Source organism: Capricornis sumatraensis, chromosome 2, assembly GCF_032405125.1.
Source record: "Capricornis sumatraensis isolate serow.1 chromosome 2, serow.2, whole genome shotgun sequence".
Lineage (NCBI taxonomy): Eukaryota > Metazoa > Chordata > Mammalia > Artiodactyla > Bovidae > Capricornis > Capricornis sumatraensis.
Genome location: NC_091070.1, coordinates 59845903 through 59873506, shown reverse-complemented (window position 1 = coordinate 59873506; position 27604 = coordinate 59845903). Strand labels below are relative to the sequence as shown.

The 27604-nt window shown below is 39.3% G+C and overlaps 2 protein-coding genes and 1 non-coding gene across 4 annotated transcripts in view; 1 reads left to right on the top strand and 2 right to left on the bottom strand.

Annotated features, from left to right (window-relative positions):
- The first annotated feature begins 371 nt into the window (after positions 1 to 371).
- KLHDC2 (kelch domain containing 2) lies at positions 372 to 15485 on the top strand. Its single transcript, XM_068991498.1, has 13 exons — positions 372 to 783; positions 3278 to 3357; positions 5023 to 5140; positions 10761 to 10876; positions 11181 to 11262; positions 11422 to 11505; positions 11996 to 12076; positions 12154 to 12212; positions 12614 to 12723; positions 13121 to 13193; positions 14499 to 14586; positions 14675 to 14727; positions 14954 to 15485. The coding sequence occupies exons 1-13, from the start codon at positions 631 to 633 to the stop codon at positions 15075 to 15077; spliced, it is 1221 nt and encodes a 406-aa protein (XP_068847599.1). The 5' UTR covers positions 372 to 630; the 3' UTR covers positions 15078 to 15485.
- Positions 9886 to 10013, bottom strand: LOC138074775 (small nucleolar RNA SNORA11). The gene has a single exon (XR_011144585.1). It is a non-coding gene; the product is annotated as a small nucleolar RNA SNORA11 (small nucleolar RNA).
- The window catches only part of NEMF (nuclear export mediator factor), a 54908-nt gene continuing 41667 nt past the window's right edge, over positions 14364 to 27604 (bottom strand). For both annotated transcript variants that reach the window (XM_068991485.1, XM_068991492.1), the window contains 11 exons: positions 27248 to 27524; positions 26454 to 26496; positions 26256 to 26305; positions 24018 to 24171; positions 19541 to 19618; positions 19198 to 19395; positions 17973 to 18005; positions 17052 to 17152; positions 16915 to 16958; positions 16753 to 16832; positions 14364 to 16479 (listed from right to left, as the gene is read on the bottom strand). In XM_068991485.1, coding sequence (XP_068847586.1) covers positions 16402 to 16479; positions 16753 to 16832; positions 16915 to 16958; positions 17052 to 17152; positions 17973 to 18005; positions 19198 to 19395; positions 19541 to 19618; positions 24018 to 24171; positions 26256 to 26305; positions 26454 to 26496; positions 27248 to 27524 — 1136 coding nt within the window. In that variant the 3' untranslated portion in view covers positions 14364 to 16401. The remainder of the gene's footprint in view (positions 16480 to 16752; positions 16833 to 16914; positions 16959 to 17051; positions 17153 to 17972; positions 18006 to 19197; positions 19396 to 19540; positions 19619 to 24017; positions 24172 to 26255; positions 26306 to 26453; positions 26497 to 27247; positions 27525 to 27604) is intronic.

The window sequence follows — 27604 nt, the reverse complement described above, 5'->3', positions numbered from 1 at the left end:
ACCATCCACTGTCCTGGGAAAGACAGGGCACCGACTCTGGAGACCCTGAAACTTACTACCTGAGCAATTTGCTAGCCCTTTCCGGGCTGTGAACATCCTTCAGTCAAACAAGACCTTCTTTTTTGGAAGTGTCTGGCTAATTCAGCATCTCCTCGTAAGGAAGGGAGGCTCGGAGGTGCTTGGAAGTGCCTTTAGCTTCTGGGCCCGGGCCCGGTAGGCGCAGGCGGCGGGAGGACCCGGCGCTGGGGGCGCTCAGCGCCAGCCGCGCTTCCGGATCCCGGCGAGCGGCGTCAGCGGAACGGGCGGCTCCCAGCGCGGCGTAAACAAGGGCCCTCCGCGGCGAGAAGCGAGCTGGAGGCGGGGCTGACGGGCTGCAAGCTGGTATCAGCCCGAGGCGGACCCTTGCCCGCCCTGCTCGCGTCCCTGCGCCCTCGCCGCCCCCAGCCCGCAACCCCTACTCAAGCGGCGAGAGGCCGTCCTCGCAGAGACTGGCCGGGAGGACAAAAGCCCCGGGCGGCGGGGCGCGGCCGTAACGCCGAGCCTTTCGCCGCCGCCGCGCGTCTCTTTTCCTTTGTCTTTTTCTCCTCCGCGGGTGCGGGGATTCCTGGTGAACCGAAGTGCAGCCTCAAGATGGCCGATGGCTACGAGGACCTGCGGGAGGACGAGCTCCCAGGGCCGGCCTACGAAGGCTACGAATCCGCGGAGCTCGCCTGCCCCGCCGAGCGCAGCGGCCACGTAGCCGTCAGTGACGGGCGCCACATGTTCGTCTGGGGCGGCTACAAGGTCAGTGGGCGGCCGGGTCGCGCGGGCGTCGGCCGGCAGTTACCGGTCGGGGGCGGCGGGCCGGGCGGGAGGGCCAGCGTGGCCGCCCCGGGCGCCTTGAGCGCCCCCGCGCCGCGACTCCGCCGGTTGGTTCGTTCTCTTGCGAGTGTGGGAACCTTCCCACGGGTCTCCCCACCCGTCCCAGGGCTCCTGGTCTGTTGTCACGCCCGCCTTCTGCTTACAAAGCCTGCTCCCCGCTCCCTGCCCGCGCTTGCCCAGCGCGCTGTTAGATGTCCGGAGCTTTACCTGCCGAGGGCGCGGCGTGCGGTGCGAGACCGCGAAACGTTTTTATTTAAAGAGTTGTGTAGGAAGTGACGGTGTGTGAGGTCACTCTTTACTTGTTATCGGGCATAGAGCCGGGGTCCGGTGCCCGCTGATGCCGTGGCCCACTTACGGGGAGACGGCCGCGTAGGGAAGATGCATCGGAATTCCCCAAGAATTGGCTTGCTGAACGTTCCTGCCGGTTCAGGAGTCCCAGCTACACCTGTGCACCTGCCATCCTAGTGTTATTCGAATGTTTCGGGGCTATTTTCCTTTTGGTTTCAGCTGAGAAAGGGTTGAGATTTTTCACATGAAACTCCTATAAAGAAAATTAATGGGAAATTTGTATCAATAACTGAAAAAAAAGATCAACAGTAACAGCTTTTAACTACAGAATGCAGCCCTTTGACCCTTAGTCATGAACCAGTATGATTAGTTACCAGTTGTAACTAATGTAGTTACATGTAGTTGTGTTTCTTCTCTTTTCTTCCGTCTGGAAGTCCTGCCCAAGTGCCTCCTATTTAAACCTTCTCACTAGTTATCTTGCCCTTTTGCTTTTAGAGCTTCTTAATAACACTCCACATTCTAGAATCGTCTTATTTCATTTGCTGGAGTGGTTCGGATCTGTTCTTACCAAAAATATTTTTAGTCCCTTTAAAAAAAAAAAAGATCTGCCCATGCTCCAATTTGCTAGAAATCTAGTCCTGTACGCCGTGCCTTCCATGACTTGGAAGCACTAGGTGATTCTGGTAACAGATTTTAGCTTATGCTACAGTTGATGTGACCATTTTTTGAGATGACTCTGAAAAAGATAGCTGGGAAAAAGCGGTCTTGATTACTTCCTTTGGTTCCTTTCTCCTAATCCTAATTAATCTGAAATGTTTTCCCCAGCCTCCAATGAGTAAGTGTTCAGAAGAGGGTGTTTGGTAGGAGCAAGGTGGCTGGTACCTGGTGACTTTTATTAAAATGTAAATAATTGCCTTGGAGAAAAGTAAAACTGTTAATCTTCAGTAGGAAGAGGGAAGGTGAGGGGAGAGGGGAGAAGGGTTGTGCGGGTGTAAGATTCTGAAGGTGAGTTGTGGAGGGCCTGGATGCCCAGGGCTGAGGCGGGGTGGAGAAGCGTGACTAGTGAAGTTTGTAGTTCTCAAACAGGCCTTCGTCCACATTCTGGCTACAGCCCTAAGAGTACCACACACCGGAGGCCCTTGGGAGATTCTTTTGATTTCAATAAACCTTAGCTTCGTACACGGAAGTCATTTTTCCTCCTCCTGCCAGACTGATGTAGTCTGGGTCAACCTGCTATCTTGCTGCCAGCCTTTTTGTTTCATAAGTGGTAGAGTGGAAAGAGAAATGTCTACATGCCCAGATGTTCTGTTCTGTGTGTTTTTCAAGCTTATGACTCTGACACCCATTCTTAGTGAACTGCAACTGTTTACTGTATGTCAACATTGTTCAGAAAGTGGCCAGGGTGGTTCAAAGTCTGGAGAGGTCAGGCAAAGTGGTTGAAGTTTCAAATTCAGGGAGAGGAGGCTGGAATCCTGGTTCCACCATTCCTTGCTGAATAGCCTTGGGCAACTTTTATGAGAAACCTATACCAGCTATTTCTTACTATTGTTGTGAGGATTAAATACAGCACTCCATGGATAGCACTTTACTAGTTCTGGCATATAGTAAGCTCTATCTGAAGGGAAACGGAGCAGAACAAGGAACTTAAGATTTTGTACAATGACTTAATATTTGCAGTTCTGCCCTCTGTGCTTCTTGGTAGAGAATGAATGGCTAAAAGGGAAGAACGTCTGACCTGTTAGTGTGGATCAGGTGCTTTCAAGGTAGAACTTTCTTTAGCCTGCCAACATGACACAGATAATCTCCCATGAGGTCATGTAACTCAGATTTGGTGCATGGAGTGTTCAGGATACAGTGGCCTTAGAGATTACCTGGAGATCTCTTCATTTCGTGCATCGTTGCAACTGCTGTATCAATAATTTGAATTGAGGCCTGTCTATATTAAGCATTACTTTGAGTATGAGGCACGGGGTAGAGAGAACTGTACATGTGATAGAACTGTTAAAACCTGTTTAATTTCTTGTAACTCTCAGTATCTCAAATGAAATAGATGTGAAAAAATATACAATAGTGCCTCTTTAGAATACAAGTTATTTTTTGTATTTGCAACTTTTTGTTGTTGTTTTAGAGTAATCAAGTCAGAGGATTATATGACTTTTATCTGCCTAGAGAAGAACTCTGGATCTACAACATGGAGACTGGAAGATGGTAACTGTGGATATTAAGAGGGGGACTAGAACATCTAAATAAGGTTGCAAACAAAAACACACTCTGTAAAACCCATACTACTGAATAAAAACACTTTAACTAAAGATGCTAACCTAGCTGTATATTTTGAAAACCATGTTCTACTAGTTTAGCTTAGCTGCTAAGCTTAAATACTTTTGTATTTCTTCAGTAGTTACTAGATGCTTTTATGGCCTTTGAAGAAATTTCTATTCAGAACTGTGTCAAGTATTATAGCAATATTAAAGAGGTAGAGGCTTCCGATCCTGGAATGGAAATACAATAAAAGTTCCATATATACATTCAATATGTTATATCTTGTTACGTATTTTGAATGAGAGAATTTGTAGACTATATTTGCTAGAAATAAAGGTAGTATTCTATTTTAATGAGCTCTAATAGTAAAATTTCTATGCAGATTTCTCTGAGGTAGCATGTTTTGCCTTAAAAAAAAAATTAAATTTGCCATCCATGCAAATGGGTTATTCTGAAAAGACTTTTTGCCAGTTTCATACCAGTAATACTTGAGTACGTTCTTAGCAGAATTAATGAATTCTCAAAATGCTGGGTTGGCTGTGTTTGAGGATTTAGAAAGTAGTTTTCCCCATGGTTTGCTTTTTGAAAACTTAATCTGTTATATATTTTAGCAGATTTGAGATCTCAGAAATAGAATACTAGTTCCACTTGATTTAAGAGTTCAACTAAAAATAAACTAGGATTATTTTTGCATATAGCTAGTGTTAATCTAGCTGTTCAATGCTCTTTCTAGTGAACTGGACATTTATAATTATATTCCTTTAATGGGGAAACTTTAATTAAAAAAAAATTGAATCCCATGAAGAATTTTTACAAAATAATGTCTATCAAAACTTAAAAATTGGAAATTCCCTAGTGGTCCAGTGGTTAAGACTCCACGCTTCCACTGCAGGGGGCACAGGTTCAGTTCCAGGTCGAGGAACTAAGTTCCTGCATGTCCCCCAGCACAGCCAGAAACAAACAAACAAACATAAAGCTTAACATAGATGAAGTGATATTAGGAGCAGAAGCCCTTGAATGTCATATTAATATTCTGAATCTTAGAATTAACTTTTTGATTCAGATTCACTTTTAGACTTAGAGTTAAAACAAGTAAAGAGCACTCAGAGGAGTGGCTGGCCTATAGCAGACACGACCTGAGTGTCTATAGTATTACATAAGGTCGGAATCAGACTAATTTGAATGGCTAAAGGTGACTGAATCAAAAAACACTTATTAATCTGTCAGGACTGAGATACTGAAGTTTTCTTCCTTTGGGTTCTTGGCCCACTCAAAAAAACAAAACCATCATTTATGGTCAAGTAACTAGAAAAAGCAAACAATTCAGTTAGAGATATAAATGTTGAGATAGCTTGCTCCTAGAGTGATACATGACATGTGGGCTTTCAGAGCCTCCCATGCTGTCACGCTAGTGCCTGCTGGCACAGCCTGTGGAGTGGGCAAAAGGGACAAGTTAATTCTTCTAATTAATTTCAGAGCTAGAAGAGACCTCAGCAGAGCTACTCACCCCTTATTTTTTCCTTTTATTGTGGGGATAGAATTAGAATGGATACATTGTTGCATTTCTTCTTCTTGGGAAAATTTATTTACATACAGTTTTTTCCCTCTCAGGAAAAAAATTAACACTGAGGGTGATGTTCCTCCTTCTATGTCAGGAAGCTGTGCCGTGTGTGTGGACAGGGTGCTGTACTTGTTTGGAGGACACCATTCAAGAGGCAATACAAATAAGGTTAGTGTGTGTAAGGATGGTTTCAGGTAACTTTGTTCTTTTTCAGACCACTTATTTCTAAGGTTAGCCCAGTTTATTCCTGCTCAAGTTCAAAAACATGTGTACTTGATTGTGGTATGTTCTTTGCAGCTACTTATCTTATTAATAAAATGCTGTAGTATTAGATGAATATTAGTAAACTAAAAACAAGATGCAGTTTGGGGGGCGGGGCAGGGTATTGGTGGCTCAGATGGTAAAGAATCTGCCTGCAATGCACGAGACTTGGGTTCAATCCCTGGGTTGGGAAGATTCCCCTGGAGAAAGGAATGGCTATTCACTGCAGTATTCTTCCCTGGAGAATTCCATGGACAGGAGCCTGGCGGGCTACAGTCCATGGAATTACAGTGAGTTGCACACAACTGAGCAACTAACATACACAGTAAAATTTAACAGGCCACAACTCAAAAAGCTGTAAGGAGAAATTAACACTGACAAAATTTCATATATTAACATTCCTATAACACGCTATCATAAGATACTGTTGTTCAGACTTTGTCTATGTTTTGCCCAAATAGGGATAAGGTATGTTTTTCTCAGGCCTGTACGAGACAGATGCAGTCAGAAAGGTGCATGTAATATACGTTCAGTTCATTTGCAGTCATGTCCAACTCTTTGAGACCCTGTGGACTGCAGCATGCCAGCCCTCCCTGTCCATCACCAACTCCCAAAGTTTACCCAAACTCATGTCCATTGCGTCGGTGGTACCATCCAGCCATCTCATCCTCTGTCGACCCCTTCTCCTCCTGCCTTCAATCTTTCCCAGCATCAGGGTCTTTTCCAGTGAGTTGGTTCTTCGCATCAGGTGGCCAAAGGCTTAAGAGTTTTAGCTTCAGCATTGGTCCTTCCAGTGAATATTCAGGACTGGTCTCCTTTAGGATGGACTGGTTGGATCTTGCAATCCAAGGGACTCTCAAGAGTCTTCTCCAACACCACAGTTCAAAAGCATCAAGTCTTTGGAGCTCAGCTTTCTTTATAGTCCAACTCTCACAACCATACATGACCACTGGAAAAACCATTACTACTAGCTTTGACTAGACGGACCTTTGTTGGCAAAGTAATGTCTGCTTTTGAATATGCTGTCTAGGTTGGTCATAACTTTCCTTCCAAGGAGTAAGCGTCTTTTAATTTCATGGCTGCAATCACCATCTGCAGTGATTTTGGAGCCCAAAAAGATAAAGTCAGCCACTGTTTCCACTGTTTCCCCATCTATTTCCCATGAAGTGGTGGGACCAGATGCCATGATCTTAATTTTCTGAATGCTGAGTTTTAAGCCAACTTTTGCACTCTCCTCTTTCACTTTCATCAAGAGGCTCTTTAGTTCTACTTCGCTTTCTTCCATAAGGGTGGTGTCATCTTCATATCTGAGGTTATTGATATTTCTCCCAGCAATCTTCATTCTAGCTTGTGCTTCATCCAGCCCAGCGTTTCTCATGAAGTACTCTGCATATAAGTTAAATATGGGGTGGCAATATACAGGCTTGAGGCACTCCTTTCCTGATGTGGAACCAGTCTGTTGTTCCATGTCCAGTTCTAACTTGCTTCCTGACCTGCATACAAATTTCTCAAGAGGCAGGTCAGGTGGTCTGGTATTCCCGTCTCTTTCATAATTTTCCACAGTTGTGATCCACACAGTCAAAGGCTTTGGCATAGTCAATAATACAAAAGTAGATGTTTTTCTGGAACTTCTTGTTTTTCGATAATCTAGCAGATGTTGACAGTTTGACCTCTGGTTCCTCTGCCTTTTCTAAATCCACCTTGAACATCTGGAAGTTCACGGTTCACGTACTGTTGAAGCCTGGCTTGGAGAATTTTGAGCATTACTTTTCTAGCGTGTGAGATGAGTACAATTGTGCAGTAGTTTGAGCATTCTTTGGGATTGGAATGAAAACTGACCTTTTCCAGTCCTGTGGCCATTGCTGAGTTTTCCAAATGTGCTGGCATATTGAGTGCAGCACTTTCACACTATGACCTTTTAGGATTTGAAATAGCTCAACTGGAATTCCATCACCTCCACTAGCTTGGTTCAAAGTGATGCTTCCTAAGGCCCACCTGACTTCACATTCCAGGATGTCTGGTTCTAGGTGAGTGATCACACCATCGTGATTATCTGGGTCGCGAAGATCCTTCTTGTACAGTTCTTCTGTGTATTCTTGCCACCTCTTCTTAATATCTTCTGCTTCTGTTAGGTCCATGCTTCCCCAGTGGCTCAGAGGTTAAAGCGTCTGCCTGCAATGCAGGAGATCTGGGTTTGATCTCTGGGTCGGGAAGATCTCCTGGAGAAGGAAATAGCAACCCACTCCGGTATTCTTGCCTGGAGAATCCCATGAACAGAGGAGCCTGGTAGGCTACAGTCCACGGGGTCGCAAAGAGTCGGGCACGACTGAGCGACTGCACTTTCACTCTGTTATTTCACACATACCATTTGTGTCCTTTATCCAGCCCATCTTTGCATGAAATGTTCCTTTGATATCTCTAATTTTCTTGAAGAGATCTCTAGTCTTTCCCATTCTATTATTTTCCTCTGTTTCTTTGCACTGATCACTGAGGAAGGCTTTTTTATCTCTCCTTGCTAATCTTTGGAACTCTGCATTCAAATGGATGTATCTTTCCTTTTCTCCTTTGCCTTCGCTTCTGTTTTTACAGCTATTTGTAAGGCCTCCTTAGACAATCAGTTTGCCTTTTTGCATTTCTTTTTCTTGGGGATTGTCTTGATCACTGACTCCTGTACAGTGTCATGAACCTCCGTCCATAGTTCTTCAGGCACTCTATCAGATCTAATCCCTTGAATCTATTTGTCACTTCCACTGTATAATCGTAAAGGATTTGATTTTGGTCCTACCTGAACGGTCTTGTGGTTTTCCCTACTTTCTTCAATTTAAGTCTGAATTTGGCAATAAGGAGTTCATGATCTGAGCCACAGACTTGTTGTTGCTGACTGTACAGAGCTTCTCCATCTTTGGTTGCAAAGGATATAATCAATCTGATTTCGGTGTTGACCATCTGGTGATGTCTGTGTGTAGCCGTCTGTTGTATTGTTGGAAGAGGGTATTTGCTATTACCAGTGATGGCACCTTACTCCAGTACTCTTGCCTGGAAAATCCCATGGACGGAGGGCCTGGTGAGCTGCAGTCCATGGGGTTGCTAAGAGTCGGACACAACTGAGGGACTTCACTTTGACTTTTCACTTTCATGCATTGGAGAAGGAAATGGCAACCCACTCCAGTGTTCTTGCCTGGAGAATCCCAGGGATGGGGCAGCCTGGTGGACTGCCGTCTATGGGGTCACACAGAGTCAGACATGACTGAAGCGACTTAGCAGTGCGTTCTCTTGGCAAAACTGTTGGCCTTTGCCTTGCTTCATTCTGTACTCCAAGGCCAAATTTGCCTGTTACTCCAGGTGTTTCTTGACTTTCATACCACTGTGTTTGGTAGGACAGAGGAATAGAAAACAAAAAGTGTTAACCCAAGAGGTGATGCATGAGTGGAATCACATAGTACAGTTGGAAGGAGTATTATGCAAGATATATAGGTACCAAGATGCAGAGTTACACGCAGATATGTCTGATTTATGGAAATGCCAAGTGATTTGGTATAGACGGAGCATGTGGGCTGAACTGGTTTCAGATTTCAAACTGCTCCTAGGAACTCTAGGGATTCTGGGGGTGATGCTTTGGGACACCTGTGAGAGAAGTATATGGGGTTAGGCAGGCTCCACACCACCCTTTTCCTCCTTCCTTTTAACAACTGTCAGTCAGTCAGTTCAGTCGCTCAGTCGTGTCCGACACTTTGCGACCCCATGAATCGCAGCACGCCAGGCCTCCCTGTCCATCACCAACTCCCGGAGTTCACCCAAACTCACGTTCATCGAGTAGGTGATGCCATCCAGCCATCTCATCCTCTGTCGTCCCCTTCTCCTCCTGGCCCCAATCCCTCCCAGCATCAGAGTCTTTTCCAATGAGTTAGCTCTTCGTATGAGGTGGCCGAAGTACTGGAGTTTCAGCTGTAGCATCATTCCTTTCAAAGAACACCCAGGACTGATCTCCTTCAGAATGGACTGGTTGGATCTCCTTGCAGTCCAAGGGACTCTCAAGAGTCTTCTCCAACACCACAGTTCAAAAGCATCAATTCTTCGATGCTCGGCTTTCTTCACAGTCCAACTCTCACATCCATACATGACCATAGGAAAAACCATAGCCTTGACTAGACAGACCTTTGTTGGCAAAGTAATGTCTCTGCTTTTGAATATGCTATCTAGGTTGGTCATAACTTAGCTCCACTTATTTATTTATTCACAGTTCACCCTAAGCTAAATCACAGTTCACTTTAATTAAGTGAATAATGTTGCATGCTCTTTGGGTTTGGACAAAAGTATGACATATATCCATTATTATAATGTCACACAGTCTTTCACTGATCATAAAAACTTATGTACTTCGTGTATACATCTCCTCTCTCCCCCTAAACTCCTATCAATCTTTTTACTGTCTCCATAGTTTTGCCTTTTCCAGATGGCATAGAGTTGGAATCTATTTTTCTTTTCTTTGCCATCCAAAGAAAAGCCTTTATAACACCACTCATGGCTCACCCATGCATGGACCTGACATGCTCTAAGTGGCAAACTTCCCCACTAAATGCTGTAGCTCTTCTTTCCATGTTGAGCCCTGTCACACTGGTCCTGCCCAGCAGCACGTGGAGGTGCAGGGGCACCTGTGTTTTCTATTTCTTCATAGGAAGGCCACAAGTTTTGCCCCTTGTCACAGTGAACTCAGATTTCTGTTGCGTATGTTGTAAACAGAGAAGCCATTTCTTCAGGTTCTTATTTTTATATTTAGGCGTTTGCTTAAGATTTTGTTGGAAGAAAGGGTTTTGTGCCTAAAAGGTTTTGTAAGGCACTGCTATAGGCTGTTGTTGAGCCATGTATTTTTCAGGGTCAAGGGGGAGAAAATGAACTTTGACACAACATGAGGAAACTTGGGGAAAAGACTAGTAATGACTTTAGTAAAGGGGAGTGATCAGAGAAATGGTTAAATCAGTACAGTTGAGAAAAAGAAAAAAAGAAGTTAACTTATTGACTATTTAAATGTAAGTACCTGGATGTGAACCCTCTGAAAGACAAATGAATATTTAATCTTTTAAGATTTATCCTTAGCTCCTAGAGTTAAGTGGGCACTTAAGACATGTTTGTTAAATTGAATTTGAAGATGAATTGCTAAGTTTGATTTTTTTTTTGTAATACCATCCCACAATACATCAATTAGATCAGTACAATTTAAAGTGCCTATCTCAGGCAAAGAATGTAGCAAATTAACACACTTTCTAGTCCTTCAGCCAAAAAGTGGTATGGGGGAAAAAAATAGGCTGAACACGAACAAGGTGCACAGTGACTTAGGTAATTTACATTCTGGCAGAAATTTCTTCCCTAGACTCAGACTAGGAAGCATTTTGCAGACTGGCAGCCAGTTTGCAATTATACTTTTAGTAGTACTGAATTAGACGACATTCTTATTAGCATAAATGCAGTAACATTAAATGCCAAGGTTGAATTTCCTTCATGTAACAAAATCTAACATTGCTTCTGGCAGTTCTACATGCTGGATTCAAGGTCTACGGACCGAGTATTACACTGGGAAAGAATTGACTGCCAAGGAGTTCCTCCATCATCAAAGGACAAACTCGGTGTCTGGGTATATAAAAACAAGTGAGTGACCAGCACTATAGGTTTGGGTTTTTATGTGGAAAGTACTTTGCCGTTCACGTATCCTTTGCTAATAACCATTGTAATCATGTAGCATGCCTCTGAAGGCCCATGAAGATTAAGTAAATTAACGGACGGCAAAGCACCTAAGACATCATCGTTAGCCATATTAGCCATTATTATTTGAATAAGTATTTTTATATACTCAAGTGTGCCTGCTCAGCTCATGGAATATTACAAAACAAAAAAAATCTATTGTATCCTGTGCATGTTTGAATTTTTAATGTCTTGGTTTTTTATCAAACAGGTTAATATTTTTTGGAGGGTATGGATATTTACCTGAAGACAAAGTATTGGGAACTTTTGAATTTGATGAAACATCTTTCTGGGTAAATGAAGTTTCATATTCGCATATGTGGCCTACTTAGTCTGTTGAAATAATATACTTCGTTTGCTATTAACTTTGTTCATTTTGCCCTGTTAATAAACCAAAAGTTGTTTTACAAACATTATTTGTAAAAACTAACTCAGATTCTTATTTTCTGTAGAATTCAAGTCATCCGAGAGGATGGAATGATCATGTACATATTTTAGACACTGAAACGTTTATCTGGAGCCAGCCTATAACTACTGTGAGTTACTGAAGAATAATGAATTAATTATTAAAGCAAGAGCAGTGGTATAAAATTGACAGTTCATTATTCTCTAAGAAGTCTAAAACTAAAAAGTTAATGAATGTATAGACTAGCCCAGTATCTATCATCTAATAGCTGTTAAAAGTGGTATAGTTTGTAATTAAATAAATGACCTAGTGCTGGATTGGGATTTAAATTACTCAAATGTTAGATGTCATCTTCCTCTGACACAGTGTCATATAATGTGCTAGCTTTTATTTTAAAAGAAAAGCAAGTAAGCATTCTGTTAACTAGCCCATTCAGTAATGTTTCTCAAAAGCTCCCAGTTTGGGTAGTCAGCCTTCAGTACTGCTGTCTACTACAAGTTTGCACTTCAGCTTAAGAGCTCAAGTATTCTGCACATTCTATCCCACTTCCAGAAAAGACTTCTTTCTGGTATTTATAAAACGTTCACTTATTCATCAAATTGTTTTTACGACTTAACTAGGGTAAACCACCTTCACCTCGTGCTGCCCATGCCTGTGCAACTGTTGGAAACAAAGGCTTTGTGTTTGGAGGCAGATACCGAGTGAGTATATAAAATAGTTTCAAAGATGTGCTTTTCAGTTACTCAGAATGATAACTAGTTAATTTATCCTTTTTTAGGATGCTAGAATGAATGACCTTCACTATCTTAATCTGGATACATGGGAGTGGAATGAACTGTAGGTATCCTTTAGATAATTATTTAGGAAAGTTTTTCCAAAAAATTCCAATGGATTTCCCCCTTACTCTCTATTATTAGTACATAATGTACCTGCTTTCTTTTTCTGTAACAATGAATTTTAAGTAAACATGATCACCTTAAAGAATCTTTAAATTTTCAGTTCCCATAACTGTATGTCTAGCACATAACATGTGCTCTGTGTTTGTTGAAAAGATCCAAAGTTGACCTTCCTTCCAAGGAAATAGTTCATTGAAGAGCATGTAGTTCATATCAAGAAGCCTTTTTTAAAGTCTCTTCAAAATTCCAAATAAAATTTTAAAGAAAACTTTAGTACTTCTCTGGTTTAAATACAGTAGTGGCTTTTAAATGCAGATATTGTAACTTAGCTATCATTTTCAGAATTCCACAAGGCATATGCCCAGTTGGCCGATCTTGGCACTCACTCACACCAGTTTCTTCAGATCATCTCTTTCTCTTTGGAGGATTTACCACTGATAAACAGCCACTAAGTAAGTACTTTTAAAAAGTTATTATATGTCATTCATAAGTAATTTATAAATAGCTGGAAAAAATCAGTATTTTAGGTGTATCAGAGGGCTATAGGGATGGTTAGAAGGTTTGGTATTAATTTTGATCCTATAATATACATACAGTTGTTTTCATATGACACATCTATCTGTCCAGTAAAAAAAAGAAGGAAAAATTACCTAGAGCTTTCTGCCCTGCTAAATGGCTGTAACATGAAAAGGGCTTACATGCCTAACTGCAGGGGAAAAAAGGAAATATACTTTCTGTATCTACTCAAAATCTGATTTATTAATGTTTTTACTAAAGCTGCACTCTTGAAATATCAGTGTCACATTGACAGAACAACATACTTCATGCTTTTTTCTTTGCTTTAATCAGGTGATGCCTGGACATACTGCATCAGTAAAAATGAATGGATACAGTTTAATCACCCCCATACTGAAAAACCAAGGTATGAACTATTTAAAAGGTAGTTCTTATGTTGAGTGAGGTCCTTGGAGATGTATAAGACTGGTAATGAATGAGAAAATTCAGTTGGCTGCATTCACTTCCTCATAAAAACCCTAGCATTCACTAAGGTTTAATTTGAAAGAAAACCAATGTTCTTAGTATTAGTGCTTTCTTTTTCATCATCTATGCATGAAAAACAGGGCTGGATTTTGCTTTTTGCTTCATTAGAATACTTACATCATTAAAATTTATACTAAAGCTCTTTACCAGAGTAGAACTGTTTCTAGATTTGTTATTTGAAAAAGCAAATTCTAGTTCTCTTCTAGAAGAGAATTCAAAACCCTAAAGAATGTTTGAGGGTGAGGGAATCAAAAACTTTCAATCAAATTTACAGTTATGCTGTATAACAAATATTAGGAAGTTGAATCGTCCAAAAAGAGCCTGTTAGAACACTGCTACTTTTCTTATCTCAGAATTGTTACAGACTGCTAAAAGGAAATGATGTAGTCAGAATTGTTATTCAGAGCACATTTGTATACCGTTAGCTTGCATTTTGGAGAAGGCAATGGCAACCCACTCCAGTACTCTTGCCTGGAAAATCCCATGGACACAGGAGCCTGGTGGGCTGCAGTCCATGGGGTCGCTAAGAGTCGGACACACTGAGCGACTTCACTTTCACTTTTCACTTTCATGCATTGAAGAAGGAAATGGCAACCCACTCCAGTATTCTTGCCTGGAGAATCCCAGGGACCGGGGAGCCTGTTGGGCTGCTGTCTGTGAGGTCGCAGAGAGTCAGACACAACTGAAGCCACTTGGCAGCAGCAGCAGCTTGCATTTTTATCCATGCCTCTAACCTAAGTAGTACAGTCATGCCACTAAGATGCCTTTTGGCACAAATACTCTTTCCAGAGAGTCAGGCCTGAAGATGCTTTGTTTACTCAGGCAGAGTAAAACATTCCTCAGATGTTTTGTGTAAGGACAACTGACCCTGCCTATGAAAAGGAGAGCACTTATACCATTCATCTCCCAAAAACTTTTATTGCTCATAAAAACCTAGAGAACAGATTGTTCAGTTCAGACTCCTCATTGCATAAATTAGGAATGGACCAGAGAAGAATGATATCCAAATAAAAGACATTGATTTTTCTAGCGTTTTGTACTTTTCCTTGAGATAACTGTGTCTCAACTTTATGTTTTGGTCTGCGCTAAAGACCTTTAGTCTTTATTTCATCATCTCTATTCTCTAGTATAAATTATCAATTTGGTGTTTGAGGTGACTTCAAACAAGTTCTTGTTTTAAATGTAGATTATGGCATACAGCTTGTGCCAGTGATGAAGGAGAAGTAATTGTGTTTGGAGGGTGTGCCAATAACCTTCTTGTCCATCACAGAGCTGTAAGTACACCACCCTTTATTAAAGGACACTTCATATTATTGCTGAAACTTTGTGAAGTACTTTAATGTATCCTTGTCTATTTTTCAGGCACACAGTAATGAAATACTTATATTTTCAGTTCAACCAAAATCTCTTGTAAGGTAAGTAACTTTTTTACTTAGTACTTATTTAAAATTGCTTCTTAAACACTTTAGTGTTTTTGAAAAATAGGTTTATGGATAATTTAAGGGCAATAATAAGCTTTCACTGATAAAACTATCCAGTTCCTATGAAAATCTTTAAAGTGCTTTTTCATTTTTGGTAGTTTTTCAAGTGAATATACTTCTAAACAGTAAAGTGAAATTATTTTTCTTTGTCCACTTTCAGGCTAAGTTTAGAAGCTGTCATCTGCTTTAAAGAAATGTTAGCCAACTCATGGAACTGCCTTCCAAAACACTTACTTCACAGTGTTAATCAGAGGTTTGGTAGTAACAACACTTCTGGATCTTAAGGCTTCATAGACAATGCCTCTGATCACTTGCATGGACAGCAATTCTGTAAACATCAGAGTGAAATCATTTGTATAATTATATACACTGTTGTAGTTTGCAGCTTTTTAGTTTTAATGTGCATGTGAATGGCCTAGAGAACCTATTTTTGTGTCTAAAGTTTACAATAAATGTATTTAACAGCAGAAGTTAATACTTGGGCTTTTTACCCAAAGGAATGATTATTTCCTATTTGGTAACATCAGGGTCTATGTCTGTAGAAATGTTGTATTAATTATTCCTACCAGTATCAAAATGGTGAAGTTACTTTTTAAAGACATTAATATTTTAGCTGTTTCTTGAGTAGTCTGTTATGTTGAATTTAAAACACTAGGCTACATAAAGTGGTTGTTGATAGGACTAAGCTGGTTAAAGAAACCTTGGAAGGACCAACAGCCGTCCAGTCCTCGACCCCAGTGCTTTGGTGTAAGGGCCGGGGCAAGTGGAGTTGCTCATGTTGACTCTAGGCAGCCTGTTCAATTGTTTGAAAGTTAACAGCTTTTACAGCTCATAAAGAATGGAAATAATGTATGACTTTATTCTCCATTGTTAGGAGACAGAAGAAAAAAGCTGGGTCAGGAGTCTTTAGTGGTAAACCTGAAAGTGCACTTATAATATTACAGGTTAAGATACTCTGTAACATGCTACTGATAATTACTAAAGGTGGAAAATAAAAAGGCACAGAGCTGAATGAGATTACAAGAAAGAAGATGGAAAGTAAAGGTATCATATAAATGTGTGGAAGTTATTAACACCAATTTCTTCTAGGTGTTATCTTAAGCCAAGTCATGGGAATGATTTGTATTTAAAATCTGGTCTAATATGAGTAAAGGCAGAAGTAGTCTACTTCCTCAAGACTTAAATGTATAACCACTCCAACCCCCACCAGGAAAAACAAAACTTGTGACTGGCCTGTAATAGATATATTAGATGTTATGTACAGTAGACTACCAAGTCAATAGTCTAACCAGTTGAGCCACTTCACTACTCCATTTCTTTATAACATGAAATGAATACTTACTATTAACCTTCCAAATTTCAAGAAAATGTAGAATAATTGCAGTTGTTTACAAGTAGCATTTGCTGTCCACAAATATTTTAGGAAATCCTATCATAGTGTTTCCGCTCTATAAAACTGGAAAAAAGCCAAGTCATTTTGGCGAATACAGCAAGCCAACGCTAGTTCACTTTTAAATGCGGAAGTCTTGTTACATGATGGTTTCATCTCTGAACTTCCAAAAGACTCTAAAACAGACTCTTCTCAAATATTTAAGAATTTCATTTCAGCTATTTTCTCTTTACATTCAGAAGATTGGGTGCAGACACTTTCACTTTGCCAGGAATGTTTCTTGATAAATCCGTGTCCTAAAAAAAAAAAAAAAAAAAAAAAAAAAAGCTGAATATTTTCAGAATCACATTTTTATTATCTTTATATGTCCTCTGCTGCCAAAAGAATGGCATTTCTAAAATATTCATCTGAAATTATTTTACTTATTTTATATTGCTTCTAGTAAGACAGCAATTTCTACCAGAATAATAGCTGCAGCTTCCATCTGCTATGCAAAACCAAAAAAAATTATAACTGCTCACATTTAACTGTACCACCAATCTCTAGAGGTTTCTACAGGAATACTTTACCTTTACACTGCGGAATAAGTCTTTTTCTCTTGCTGTTGCTTCTTTGGAATGCATGAAACTATTCAAGGCTGTTTTCGCAGCTGTAAGCAGAAAATAGAAGAATCTACTTCTGTTCAGTCAAGAAATGTTTAAAATCATAATTCACAAAAAGATTTTAAATACCTTTTCCCTTTTTCTGAACTCCAGGAGTAAGTTTCACTTTGTATCTTTAAAAAGGAATTGCATGTGTTACTAAACAGATTACAGAATGATTCATAAGTCAATGTTGTGGCAGCTGTTTGAGTCAACTCATGACTTACTTATAGTTTGTCATGGTGGTATATGGGGCACATATTGGAATGGCAAACAGTAGTACATCTTCAGAATGTGGCTGCCCTGTCAAAGAGTCAAACAGATTTTCCTAAAAAGGGAAAACAAAAACAATTACAAAAGCTATTTATACCAACCCTAAAGTAGGAAAATTCTAATAAAACAATCAATACATTTTATCATTTTCTGATAGATATATAATCTTTCACCCTTTGGGGCTATATATAAAGCAGAGCCTAATGACGATTTTCAAAATGACACTTAGATATATTTAAGAGAAAGGGAGAAAACGGGAGGCATTTTTGGTTGTCATAACTGAATCACCATTGGGGGCAGAAACAGTATTATTGACATCTATTATTGGGTAGATGTCAAGGATGGGGCAACTCCCCCCAAAAAAGAATTATCCATCCCCAAATGTTAAAGATGTCAAAGTCAGGAAACTGGATTAGGACAGTCATCTCTTATGCCTGTTCTTAAGGAGAAATTCTAGGGCTTCTTAAAGTTCCCATTCTGTGGGCTGCCTAGAAGATTGCCTGTATTTATCTAACAACATGAGTAAATTTAGATTTAGGACAAAACACTTGGTACAGTCAGTGCTTACTATATGCCATGAACTTTTCTAAATGCTTTATGTATACTATCTTAGTTCTCACACAATTCTCCCAGTAGAGGCAATTATATCCCTATTTTTCAGATGAGGAAACTAAGGCACAAAGAAAAATGTTTCCAAGGTTGTAGTTATATGTAACAGTTAGGATTCAAACCCAAGAACATGTTACTCCAGAGCTTGCAATCTTTTTTTTTTTTTTTTTAGCCTTTTTAAGTTTTAGCTAGAAGTTGTATGCCAGATATTGTGGGACCTGGATTGCAGTCAGTGTTGTAGTATGAACCCCAACACAAAATCATACCTCATTTCCCTGCTGGTCTAGATCTTGTTCTTCCTGTTTCAAATATATAAAAATTTAAAAGTCAGTTGTAACTTAAATTGAAACTCTATACCACTGAAATCTATGAAGAGAAAAACTGATAAATATAAGACAGACTAAGTTAATACATGTGTCTAATATATGAGAAAGCGATGCCATTCAAAGAGAAAAAGGTTGTGCCCTAAAGTTAAAAAAAAGACTTCCACAGAATATATGCTAATGAAAGTGTTAGTCACTCAGTTGGGTCCGACCCTTTGCGACGCCATGGACTGTACAGCTCACCAGGCTCCTCTGTCCATGGGATTCTCCAGTCAAGAATACTGGAGAGGGCTTGCCATTCCTTCTCCAGGGATCTTCCCCACACAGGGATTGAACCTAGGTCTCCTTGCACTGCAGGCAGATTCTTTACCATCTCAGCTGCCAGGGAAGCCCATTGATGATTATGAATATTTTAACAGTTACAAATATTTGAGTGTAAGGTTTACAGAGTAATATAAAAATCTGAAGACAAAGTGAGTTTTAATATTACTAAACAACACTGTTCAGGGAACCAAGAAAACAGTAATACATTTAGGATCCCTGTAAGCACTACCTGCGCTGAGTGGAGCACACAATGCAACCAAAGTTTAACTGCCATGAATAAAAATATAAAGGTGAAACAAAAATTTTTTTTACCAATTTATAAAACAATAAATCCTTTGTTCAGAGTTTCAAAAGGCTGTATATATTCATGCAAGAAGATATACATTAAGGCCAGACGTTCGTACTCAGCTGATAGAACAACGAGGCAACTATCTTAACTAGAAAAATGTTAACATTTCACACTGTGTAGTCACATTTGACATCATGTAATACAGTATATATTCCTATAGAAAAAATTAGAAAAGTGCAAATTCATTTCTCATTCACGGTCAGCATAATCTTAGTTATCTGTTTTAACTGAATTTCCACCAGAATCTAGTTTCTCCATAAAATTTTCTAATGGCTTATGATAAACTTTTTAGGAACTAACCAACACTGCCAATTTTATATACGGCAATTAAAATTTAGATCTTTTAGGCTATATTTCTAAGGAAACTTCCCATTAAGAATAGGGTTACCACTCACCCTGGTTTTATTTTAGCACTGTAAATCCCCTGTCCTGGGAACCTTGAGATGCTGGTCACCCTAATTAAGAAGCAAAAGCCCATGTGTGTGGTAGCCTAACCTTGTCGTCATGTGGTTCATCTACAGCCAAGTCTTGTAACTCATGAGTGGTAACTTCAAGGGATGGAGTTTCTTTCTTTATGCTGTCTGAGACTCTTGGTCCACCTCTAGGTTTCTGGGGCTGTTTCTTCACTGGTTCATCCTTTATTTTGCCTTTCTTTCCCTTTTTCCCTTTTTCTTCTTTGTTCGAACCTGCAGACTTCATAGAGGGAAAAACAGTTAATGTTGACAGTATTTTCAGTGCTGTCAGTTCTTTAACCAAGTACTAAATGCACAGCATATGATAGGCAGTGGTCTGGATGCCCCTTGAAAAACAAACGAAAGTATTATTAAATGTTACTTACTCCCAGCAATTTCATGATGAGCTCACGTTCTTCTTCATCTTGGTCCTTGTATTTTTCCTTCATTTTTTTCATTTTACTCTACAAAAGAAAAAAATTTTTGGTTGGAAAAATTTAGCAGTAAGAAAATGTTAAGACATGTATATAAAGAAAAGGCATGTCTTTAATTCTGTCAAAATGCTTATTCAGTAAGGCACCACTTTAACAAACAATATGGAGTCTTTGAAGATGGATAAACCATAGTCCTCACCCTCAAACAACTGACCATCTTGTGGAAAAAGAAGATACACAGAATAAGAGTAAATTAATGCGAAATATTCTAAATGCAAACAAGTTTATATCTAAGATAATTTAGAGAAAGGAGACTTTTTTAAGCTTGAGCAAGAACTGAAGGGAAGAAATAAAGCAGCACTGAAAGATTCATTGCATCTGGGAATACAAGAAAGGCAAGATTATAATGTAAAGACAGAACAGAGTAGTAACAGCTAGTCGTCACACATGGTTGCCATCAGGATACACATAAGAACAGGAAACGGTACAGCAAAGTTTAGCTGGGTATTTATTGCAGAGACTCTTAATACCTTGGATTTCATCAATTAAACTACTGATTCTTTACTCTGGGCACACATCCAAATCACTTGGCCAGTTTTTAAAACCATAGACATACAGGCTTCACCTCCAAAGGCTTTCATCTTGACTAGTCTTAGCTAGGACCCAAATAACAAATTTATAAAATTGTAAATATTTAATAAGACACAAAAAACACTATATAAGATTGACAAATCAGACTTCATTAAAATTGGCAAGTGCTGCTCATCAAAAAACTACTACAGAAGTGAAAAAGCAAGTCTCAAAACATGAAAGATATTTGTAGTACAGATAACCAAGGAAAGACATGTATTTAGGATTTCAAAGAACTCCTATAACCAGTGAGAAAGTTGGACAACCCAACTTTTAAAAGCTAAATTAAGATTTCAGTATATACACACTTGAATGACTTGAAAAACCCCAACAATACCAAATGAAAGTGACGTAAAGCAACTGGAACCTGGATACACAGCTTGGTGGCAAATTGGTACAAGTACCCCGAAAAACTGATAATACCTACTAAGCCAAACACAACATGTGCGCTATAACCCAGCATTTCCACTCATAGCTATACAGGACAGAAATGCATATTTGTGAATCTCAAAGATACAGGTCTTCAATGACGAACAATATAGTAGACAGAAACTGGCAGACACTATTTAGCAACGCAAATGAACTGTTACAGCAACATGGATGATTCACAAGGTTGAGTGAAAGACGTAAGACAGGAACATATAAAGGATGACTGCTTTTCTACATAAAGTTTTCAAAAACAGGCAAAATAATCTATTGTGATTAAGACATGTTTTCCTCTGGTGGGAATACTATTTAGAAAGGGGCAAGAGTGAGCTTTCTGGAGTAATACAAACATTCAAGGGTGGTGTTCTGGGTGTTGGTTTCACAGATACACGTGCATATAAAAACTGAGCTAAAAGCAAAATATCTGCATATTACTATATATATGTAGCATGTGTACTGAATCATGTCTGACTCTTGGAGACCCCATGGACTGCAGCCTGCCAGACTCCTCTATCCATAGAATTTTTCCAGGCAAGAATACTGGAGTGGGTTGCCATTTCCTCCAAGGGCTCTTCCCAACCCAGGGATCAGGCAGGCAGATTCTTTACCACTGAGCCACCCAGGAAGCCCACTATATGTACATTACACCACACACACACACAAAAAAGCAAAAACTTGAGAATAAAATGAACACTGTTACCAATAAACTGAACCAAGAAATGGAAAACTCAACAAAAAGAATAGTTTCTTGGCAAAATATAACTTAGGGAAACCAACTTTGGAAAAAAAAACCTGAATGGAGTTATGATCACTAAAGAAATTTATTAAGTACTTCAAAACCTACCCTGAAAGTGTTACTTGCTCAGTTGTGTCCAACTCTTTTGTGACCCCATGGACTGTAGCCAGCCAGGCTCCTTGTCCATGGAATTCTCCAGGCAAGAATACAGGAGTGGATTGCCATTTCCTTCTCCAGAGGATCTTCCCAACCCAGGGATGGAACTCGGGTCTCCTGCATTATATGCAGATTCTTTACCATCTGAGCCACCAGGGAAGCCAGATATCCCTAAACATCACGCCCAATCGCTAAAAAAAAATTTCAAGGAACAAATGATCTCCATTTTATACAAAGTACTGCTGCTGCTGCTAAGTCACTTCAGTCATGTCAGACTGTGTGTGACCCCATAGACGGCAGCCCACCAGGCTCCCCGTCCATGGGATTTTCCAGGCGAGAGTACTGGAGTGGGTTGCCATTGCCTTCTTCATCTGTAGATGAAATGATGAGTACTCAGTAAGACTGCTTAATACTATCAACTGGAGGAATACCCTTAGTGCATACATACGACTTTTTTTAAGATAAATGACTAAAAATAAGAATTGCTGAGTCAGAGGGTAAATGCACTGTTAGGATTCTTGACTGGAAGTCCCATGGTATATATTCAAACTTGTACTGAATGACTGAATACACATTATCTATTAATTTGATGGGTGAAAAAATTCCCCTTGTTTCCATAAACATTTCTCTGATCTACCCCCTACCCTGCAATTTGCCCTTTCTTTCAATTACATTGATGGTTCTTTTCTCCACCAGATATTTACTTTAGTATTTTTTAAAACATGACTAGCCACTAATTTTGAATGCTTCATACCCTTTAAAACACAATTTATCATTCTGTGTCTAGATTTTATTCTGCTTCACTTTTCTACTGGTCCATTCATTAATACCATTCTGTTTTAGAAAGTCTAACAGTAAATGTCTTATTACCTAGTAGGGAGATTTTGGGGGCTCCAAAATCACTGCAGATGGTGACTGCAGCCATGAAATTAAAAGACGCTTACTCCTTGGAAGAAAAGTTATGGCCAACCTAGATAGCACATTCAAAAGCAGAGACATTACTTTGCCGACTAAGGTCCGTCTAGTCAAGGCTATGGTTTTGGTGGTCATGTATGGATGTGAGAGTTGGACTGTGAAGAAGGCTGAGCGCGGAAGATTGATGCTTTTGAACTGTGGTGTTGGAGAAGACTTGAGAATCCCTTGGACTGCAAGGAGATCAGCCCTGGGATTTCTTTGGAGGGAATGATGCTGAAGCTGAAACTCCAGTACTTTGGCCACCTCATGTGAAGAGTTGACTCATTGGAAAAGACTCTGATGCTGAGAGGGATTGGCGGCAGGAGGAGAAGGGATGACAGAGGATGAGATGGCTGGATGGCATCGCTGACTCGATGGACGTGAGTCTGAGTGAACTCCGGGAGTTGGTGATGGACAGGGAGGCCTGGCGTGCTGCGATTCATGGGGTCGCAAAGAGTCACGACTGAGCGACTGAATTGAACTGAAGGGAGATCCATCCTTCTTCTTTTTCAAGGGAGATCATCCTTCTTCTTTCCCTCAACTATTCTCTGGTACGTATTCTTTCAAACGAACTTTCAAATGTTAATTAAAAATCTCAATCCTTTTTTGAATGACTTCATGTTGAATTTACATAGTAATACAGGGAGAACTGATTTTTTTTCCCCCTTTCATCCCTGGTCCAGGAACTGAACTGAGTCCATGTACCACAGCTTGTGAAGCTTGCATGCCTAGAGCCTGTGCTCTACAAGAGTAGCCACTGAAATGAGAAGTCTGTGCACTGCAACTAGAGAGTAGCCCCTGCTTGCCTCAACTTGAGAAAAGCCCAAGCAGCAGTGAAGACCCAGCACAACCAAAAATAAAAAACTCCACAGCAGAAAACCAAATTTAAAAAAAAAATTTTTTTTAAGGAATTTAGTTTTCTTAAAGATACACCTATACATCAGTTTACAATCTCTACACAGCTACATTTTTAAAAGTATAGTCTACATCCTCTACCTCCTCTTTCTTCATCCCCTACTTTCATAAAATAATTAAGAACTGTAACCAAAATTGGGGCTTCCCCAGTGGCTCAGAGGATAAAGCGCCTGCATGCAATGCAGGAGACCCGGGTTCGATCCCTCCAGTATCCTTGCCTGGAGAATCCCATGGATGAAAGAGCCTGGTGGGCTACAGTCCCTGGGGTAGCAAAGAGTCGGACACGACTGAGCGAGCTCACTTCACTTCACTTCAACCAAAATTGCATAAATAATTGAAAAAGAAACTACTAAGTTAAATTATCAGATCAGCACTGCCAGTTTTTAGCTGAGTGTCCCTGGCAAATAAATCAATCTCCTATTCCTCTTCTACATAACTTGAGAGTTTCTGTATAGATGATCTTAAAAGAACAGAAAGTGATCTCTATGCTCCTTAACACTATCTTTTCAACTAATTTTCAAAGGAAGTCACACAAGATTATTCTGTTTCACTTAAACCTTAAAAAAGGAACCTCACAACTTCACTTGTGAATCATATAGTGCTAAATATTACCTTTTGTCCTCGTTTCACTGGCTGAACAACCGGGACATTTTTGCTTGTGTTCTGATGAGTTTCAATGTGTAGAGCATTTTCTTTTTCTTTGTCCTTTCCTTCTGTCATTTCTAAATCCCCTGAGTCATTTGGAAGCTTCTTTTTCTTCATTTCCCTAAATATAAATGAAATGGAAAATATCTTAATCTTAGAATTTCAAATTCTTAATACCCTAAAAAAATGACATGCAGAAGGGAACGTGTATGAGGTCATGCCTTCTGCTTAACTTGTTATCACCAGGCTACAGTATAAATGGAGTGCAAGTCATCACATAAGAAAAAGCTAAAAAATTTTCTTTCATGCATTTATGATTCTTCCTGGCATCGAGGCTCAACACACTGTCATACTTGACTTATCCTGATTCAGTAGCCACATTCAGTCCCTCAACACCTTGATGGCCAGGCAAAGGAATTTGTAGTCTTTGTATCATCATGGCCTTGGCAGATGTTAAATATTCAGTAAAACATTTGTGGGTCTGTTAGTGGAATAAATGGATCTTAGAAAATAAAGAGGAAAGGAAAATCCTATTACTGTGCAATCACATTCCCAATGCCACTGCTCTAGTCCAAGTCCTTATCACTTACCACCCAGACTTCCTCCATATTTCCCACATAATCTGTTCTACATGAACTTCTACATTAATTCTCCGTTATTGTTTACCTATGTCACATTCCCATTCAAAATCTCCCAAAAGTCCTCCTCACATCACTTTTAAGATAAGTCTAAAACACTTAGCTTGTTATTCTAGGTTCTCCACTTTTGATTCAATTTCACTATCAATTCACAAACATGAACATTTTGTTCCTTCCACCTCAATCTACTTATCCATTTCCCCAAAGCACTCTCAACATTACTTCCAAATACCTACCACTTCCCTGTCTTTGATCATACTAATTCTCCTTGAAGTTTCTGACCTTAACTTGCATTATCTAAGATGCAACTATATCTTCAAGGTAAAAACTTCTGATGGTATTTCCCAAAACACTCCAATGCACAAAAAATTCTTATTCCTGAAATACGATATCACTTTTCAGATAACACTATTTACAGACTTATGGCTATTTCTTGAATCCAGGACTCAAAAGCTTCTTGAAGGCACAAACTTTCTATTTTCTCTCTTTGCATACTACCATAATATCTAGCATGATACCATACTCATAAATACCAGCACTCAGTTTTCTATAATTTGTAAAGATTATCAAACAGAAGGGTTTATTGTCCATTCCAACCTAGGGCCTCTTTCTGGAGTGCTTTACCAGTTGTAGTCTTTTTCACCCTGCAGTAGTTGTCTCGGTTGTCCTTTCACTCTTTATCTTTTCCTGTTTGCCATCTAAGCCCTATTATATTAAAGGGACAAAAAAAAGACAGGGGAAAAAACCCCCAAGTCTTCCTCTTACATAAAAATTGCCTAATTTCAGTACAGGCATGCCTCAGAAATATTACAATTTCTGTTCCAGACCACTGCAATAAAGTGACTACTGCAGTAAAGCAAGTCATGAATTTCTTGCTTTCCCAGTGCATATAAACTTATGCTTACACTACCCTGTTGTCTATCAAGTGTGCAAAGCAATATGTCTTTAAAAAGCAATTATATACCTTAATCAATACTTTATTGGTAAAAAAAAAAAAAATACCACCACCTGAGCTTTCAGTGCCTCATAATCGCTTTATAATAGAAACAAAGTTCACTGATCACAGATCACCTGAGCAATTAATAATAAAAAGCTTGAAACATTGCAAGAATTATCAAAATATGATCAGAGACATGAAGTAAACAAATGATGTTGGAAAAACGATGGCAATAGATTTGCTCCATACAGAGTTACCATAAACCTTCAATATGTTAAAAAAAAATTAAAAATCTGCAAAGCACAATAAAATGTGGTATGCCTGTATTCCTCTTCACTTCTGTCAACAGTATCATAGAATCAGCCTATTTAATATACTGCAATTATTACCATACATATTTATGTAATAGAAGGTCTGTTTTGTGTTACTTGACCTATCTGATTATAGTGGCAGACTAGGCCCTTAAAAGAGAAAAACCTATTAGAGTTGAATGTAAAAAACAAAACAAAATTTGTGCTAAATCTTGGTAATTTTAATGAGATCTTTATAACAGCCAAGCGATCTGTCATAACCAAACTGTCAATTATAAAAAATAGATGCTTTTCAGTTAAATAACACAAGTATATTTACCTTCTTTCCTTGGCTGACAAATGCCTTCGGCTCTGCAACTTACTGTCACTCTATTAAAATTAAGAGAAAAACACAAGCAAATACAAACAATAACATCATTGCTGTTAATCTTTCAAAAGCCAAAATTAAGAAATAGAAAATTATTATTTATTGAGAATGACATGATGTTCTTCAAAATACTTTGAAGAAAAATGTTACCATATTAGAAGATTCCTCTTTTGAAGACAATTTCTGGAGGGACCTATGGAAACAAACAGAAAGAGGAATTCACAAGCCTTTACAGGCATTCAGTTACAAAGACCCCAAAGATTCCCATATCACTCTCCTAATTAATTATTGGCAATGCTATACCTTTTCAAATTTGGTAAAATGAGAAAAAGTATAATCAAATTGCTCATCCTAAAAAAAAATTGCTCATTGTCTCACTTTATATTCTTAAATAGCTGACATGTATTGGACACCTATAATATGCCAGGCACTGCAAGATGCTTTACATGCATATAACCTTCACAAAAACCCTATGAAGGGTGGTACCATTCTGTCTTCACCAAGAAGGAAACTGAAGCTTAGACTCAGTCACTTGCCCAAGGACCCACTTTAAGACTCAATACTGGTCTGACTCCTAAGCCTTTCTTAACTACTTAATAAAGTTTTTATAGCTATGGTGTTGTTTACTTAGTGATCTGTGAGACATTAAAGACTTAAGACACCCTTTTAAAAAAAAAGTGTAATTGCCTTTTTATTATTAGAATTTATAAACATTAACTTGTCTCTATTTTCATCTAGTTTGGCAACTTTCATATTTACTGCATTTTTCTACCCTGGGTCCTGAGAATTTAAGAGAGTTCTACCCCCTTATCAAATGGTGAACAGACAGTAAGATCATAGGACAATGGAGGGTAAAAGCACTGAAGTCAATCTTGGCATTATTTTTATAAGGTCATCATTCCCAGCTTACAAAATAAGACTGAAAATTATGGCTTTGAAATTACCTTTGGGACTGAAGGTGGGACAAGTCGATGGAAGTATCAGGATAATTTAGTGTCTCTTCTCCTTCATCCTTCATTTCACCAACAGGTTCCTGATCTTTTACCACCCCCTCAGATTCTCCTTCATCTTCAGAGCTTTCTTCCTGAACTAGTTCATTTACTTCATTGCCACCACTCTGAATAGTAATATCCTCTTGGTCAACCTGAGTCACGAGCTCCACTTCCACAGGAGTTTCATGTAATTCGTCTTTTTCTTCTTCACTGCTACTTTCACCCCCATCTGCTAAATTACAATAAGGAAAGTCAGAGTGCTATCATCACAACCAAGTTAGATGATTTCCTTGAAAACTTCATAAAAAT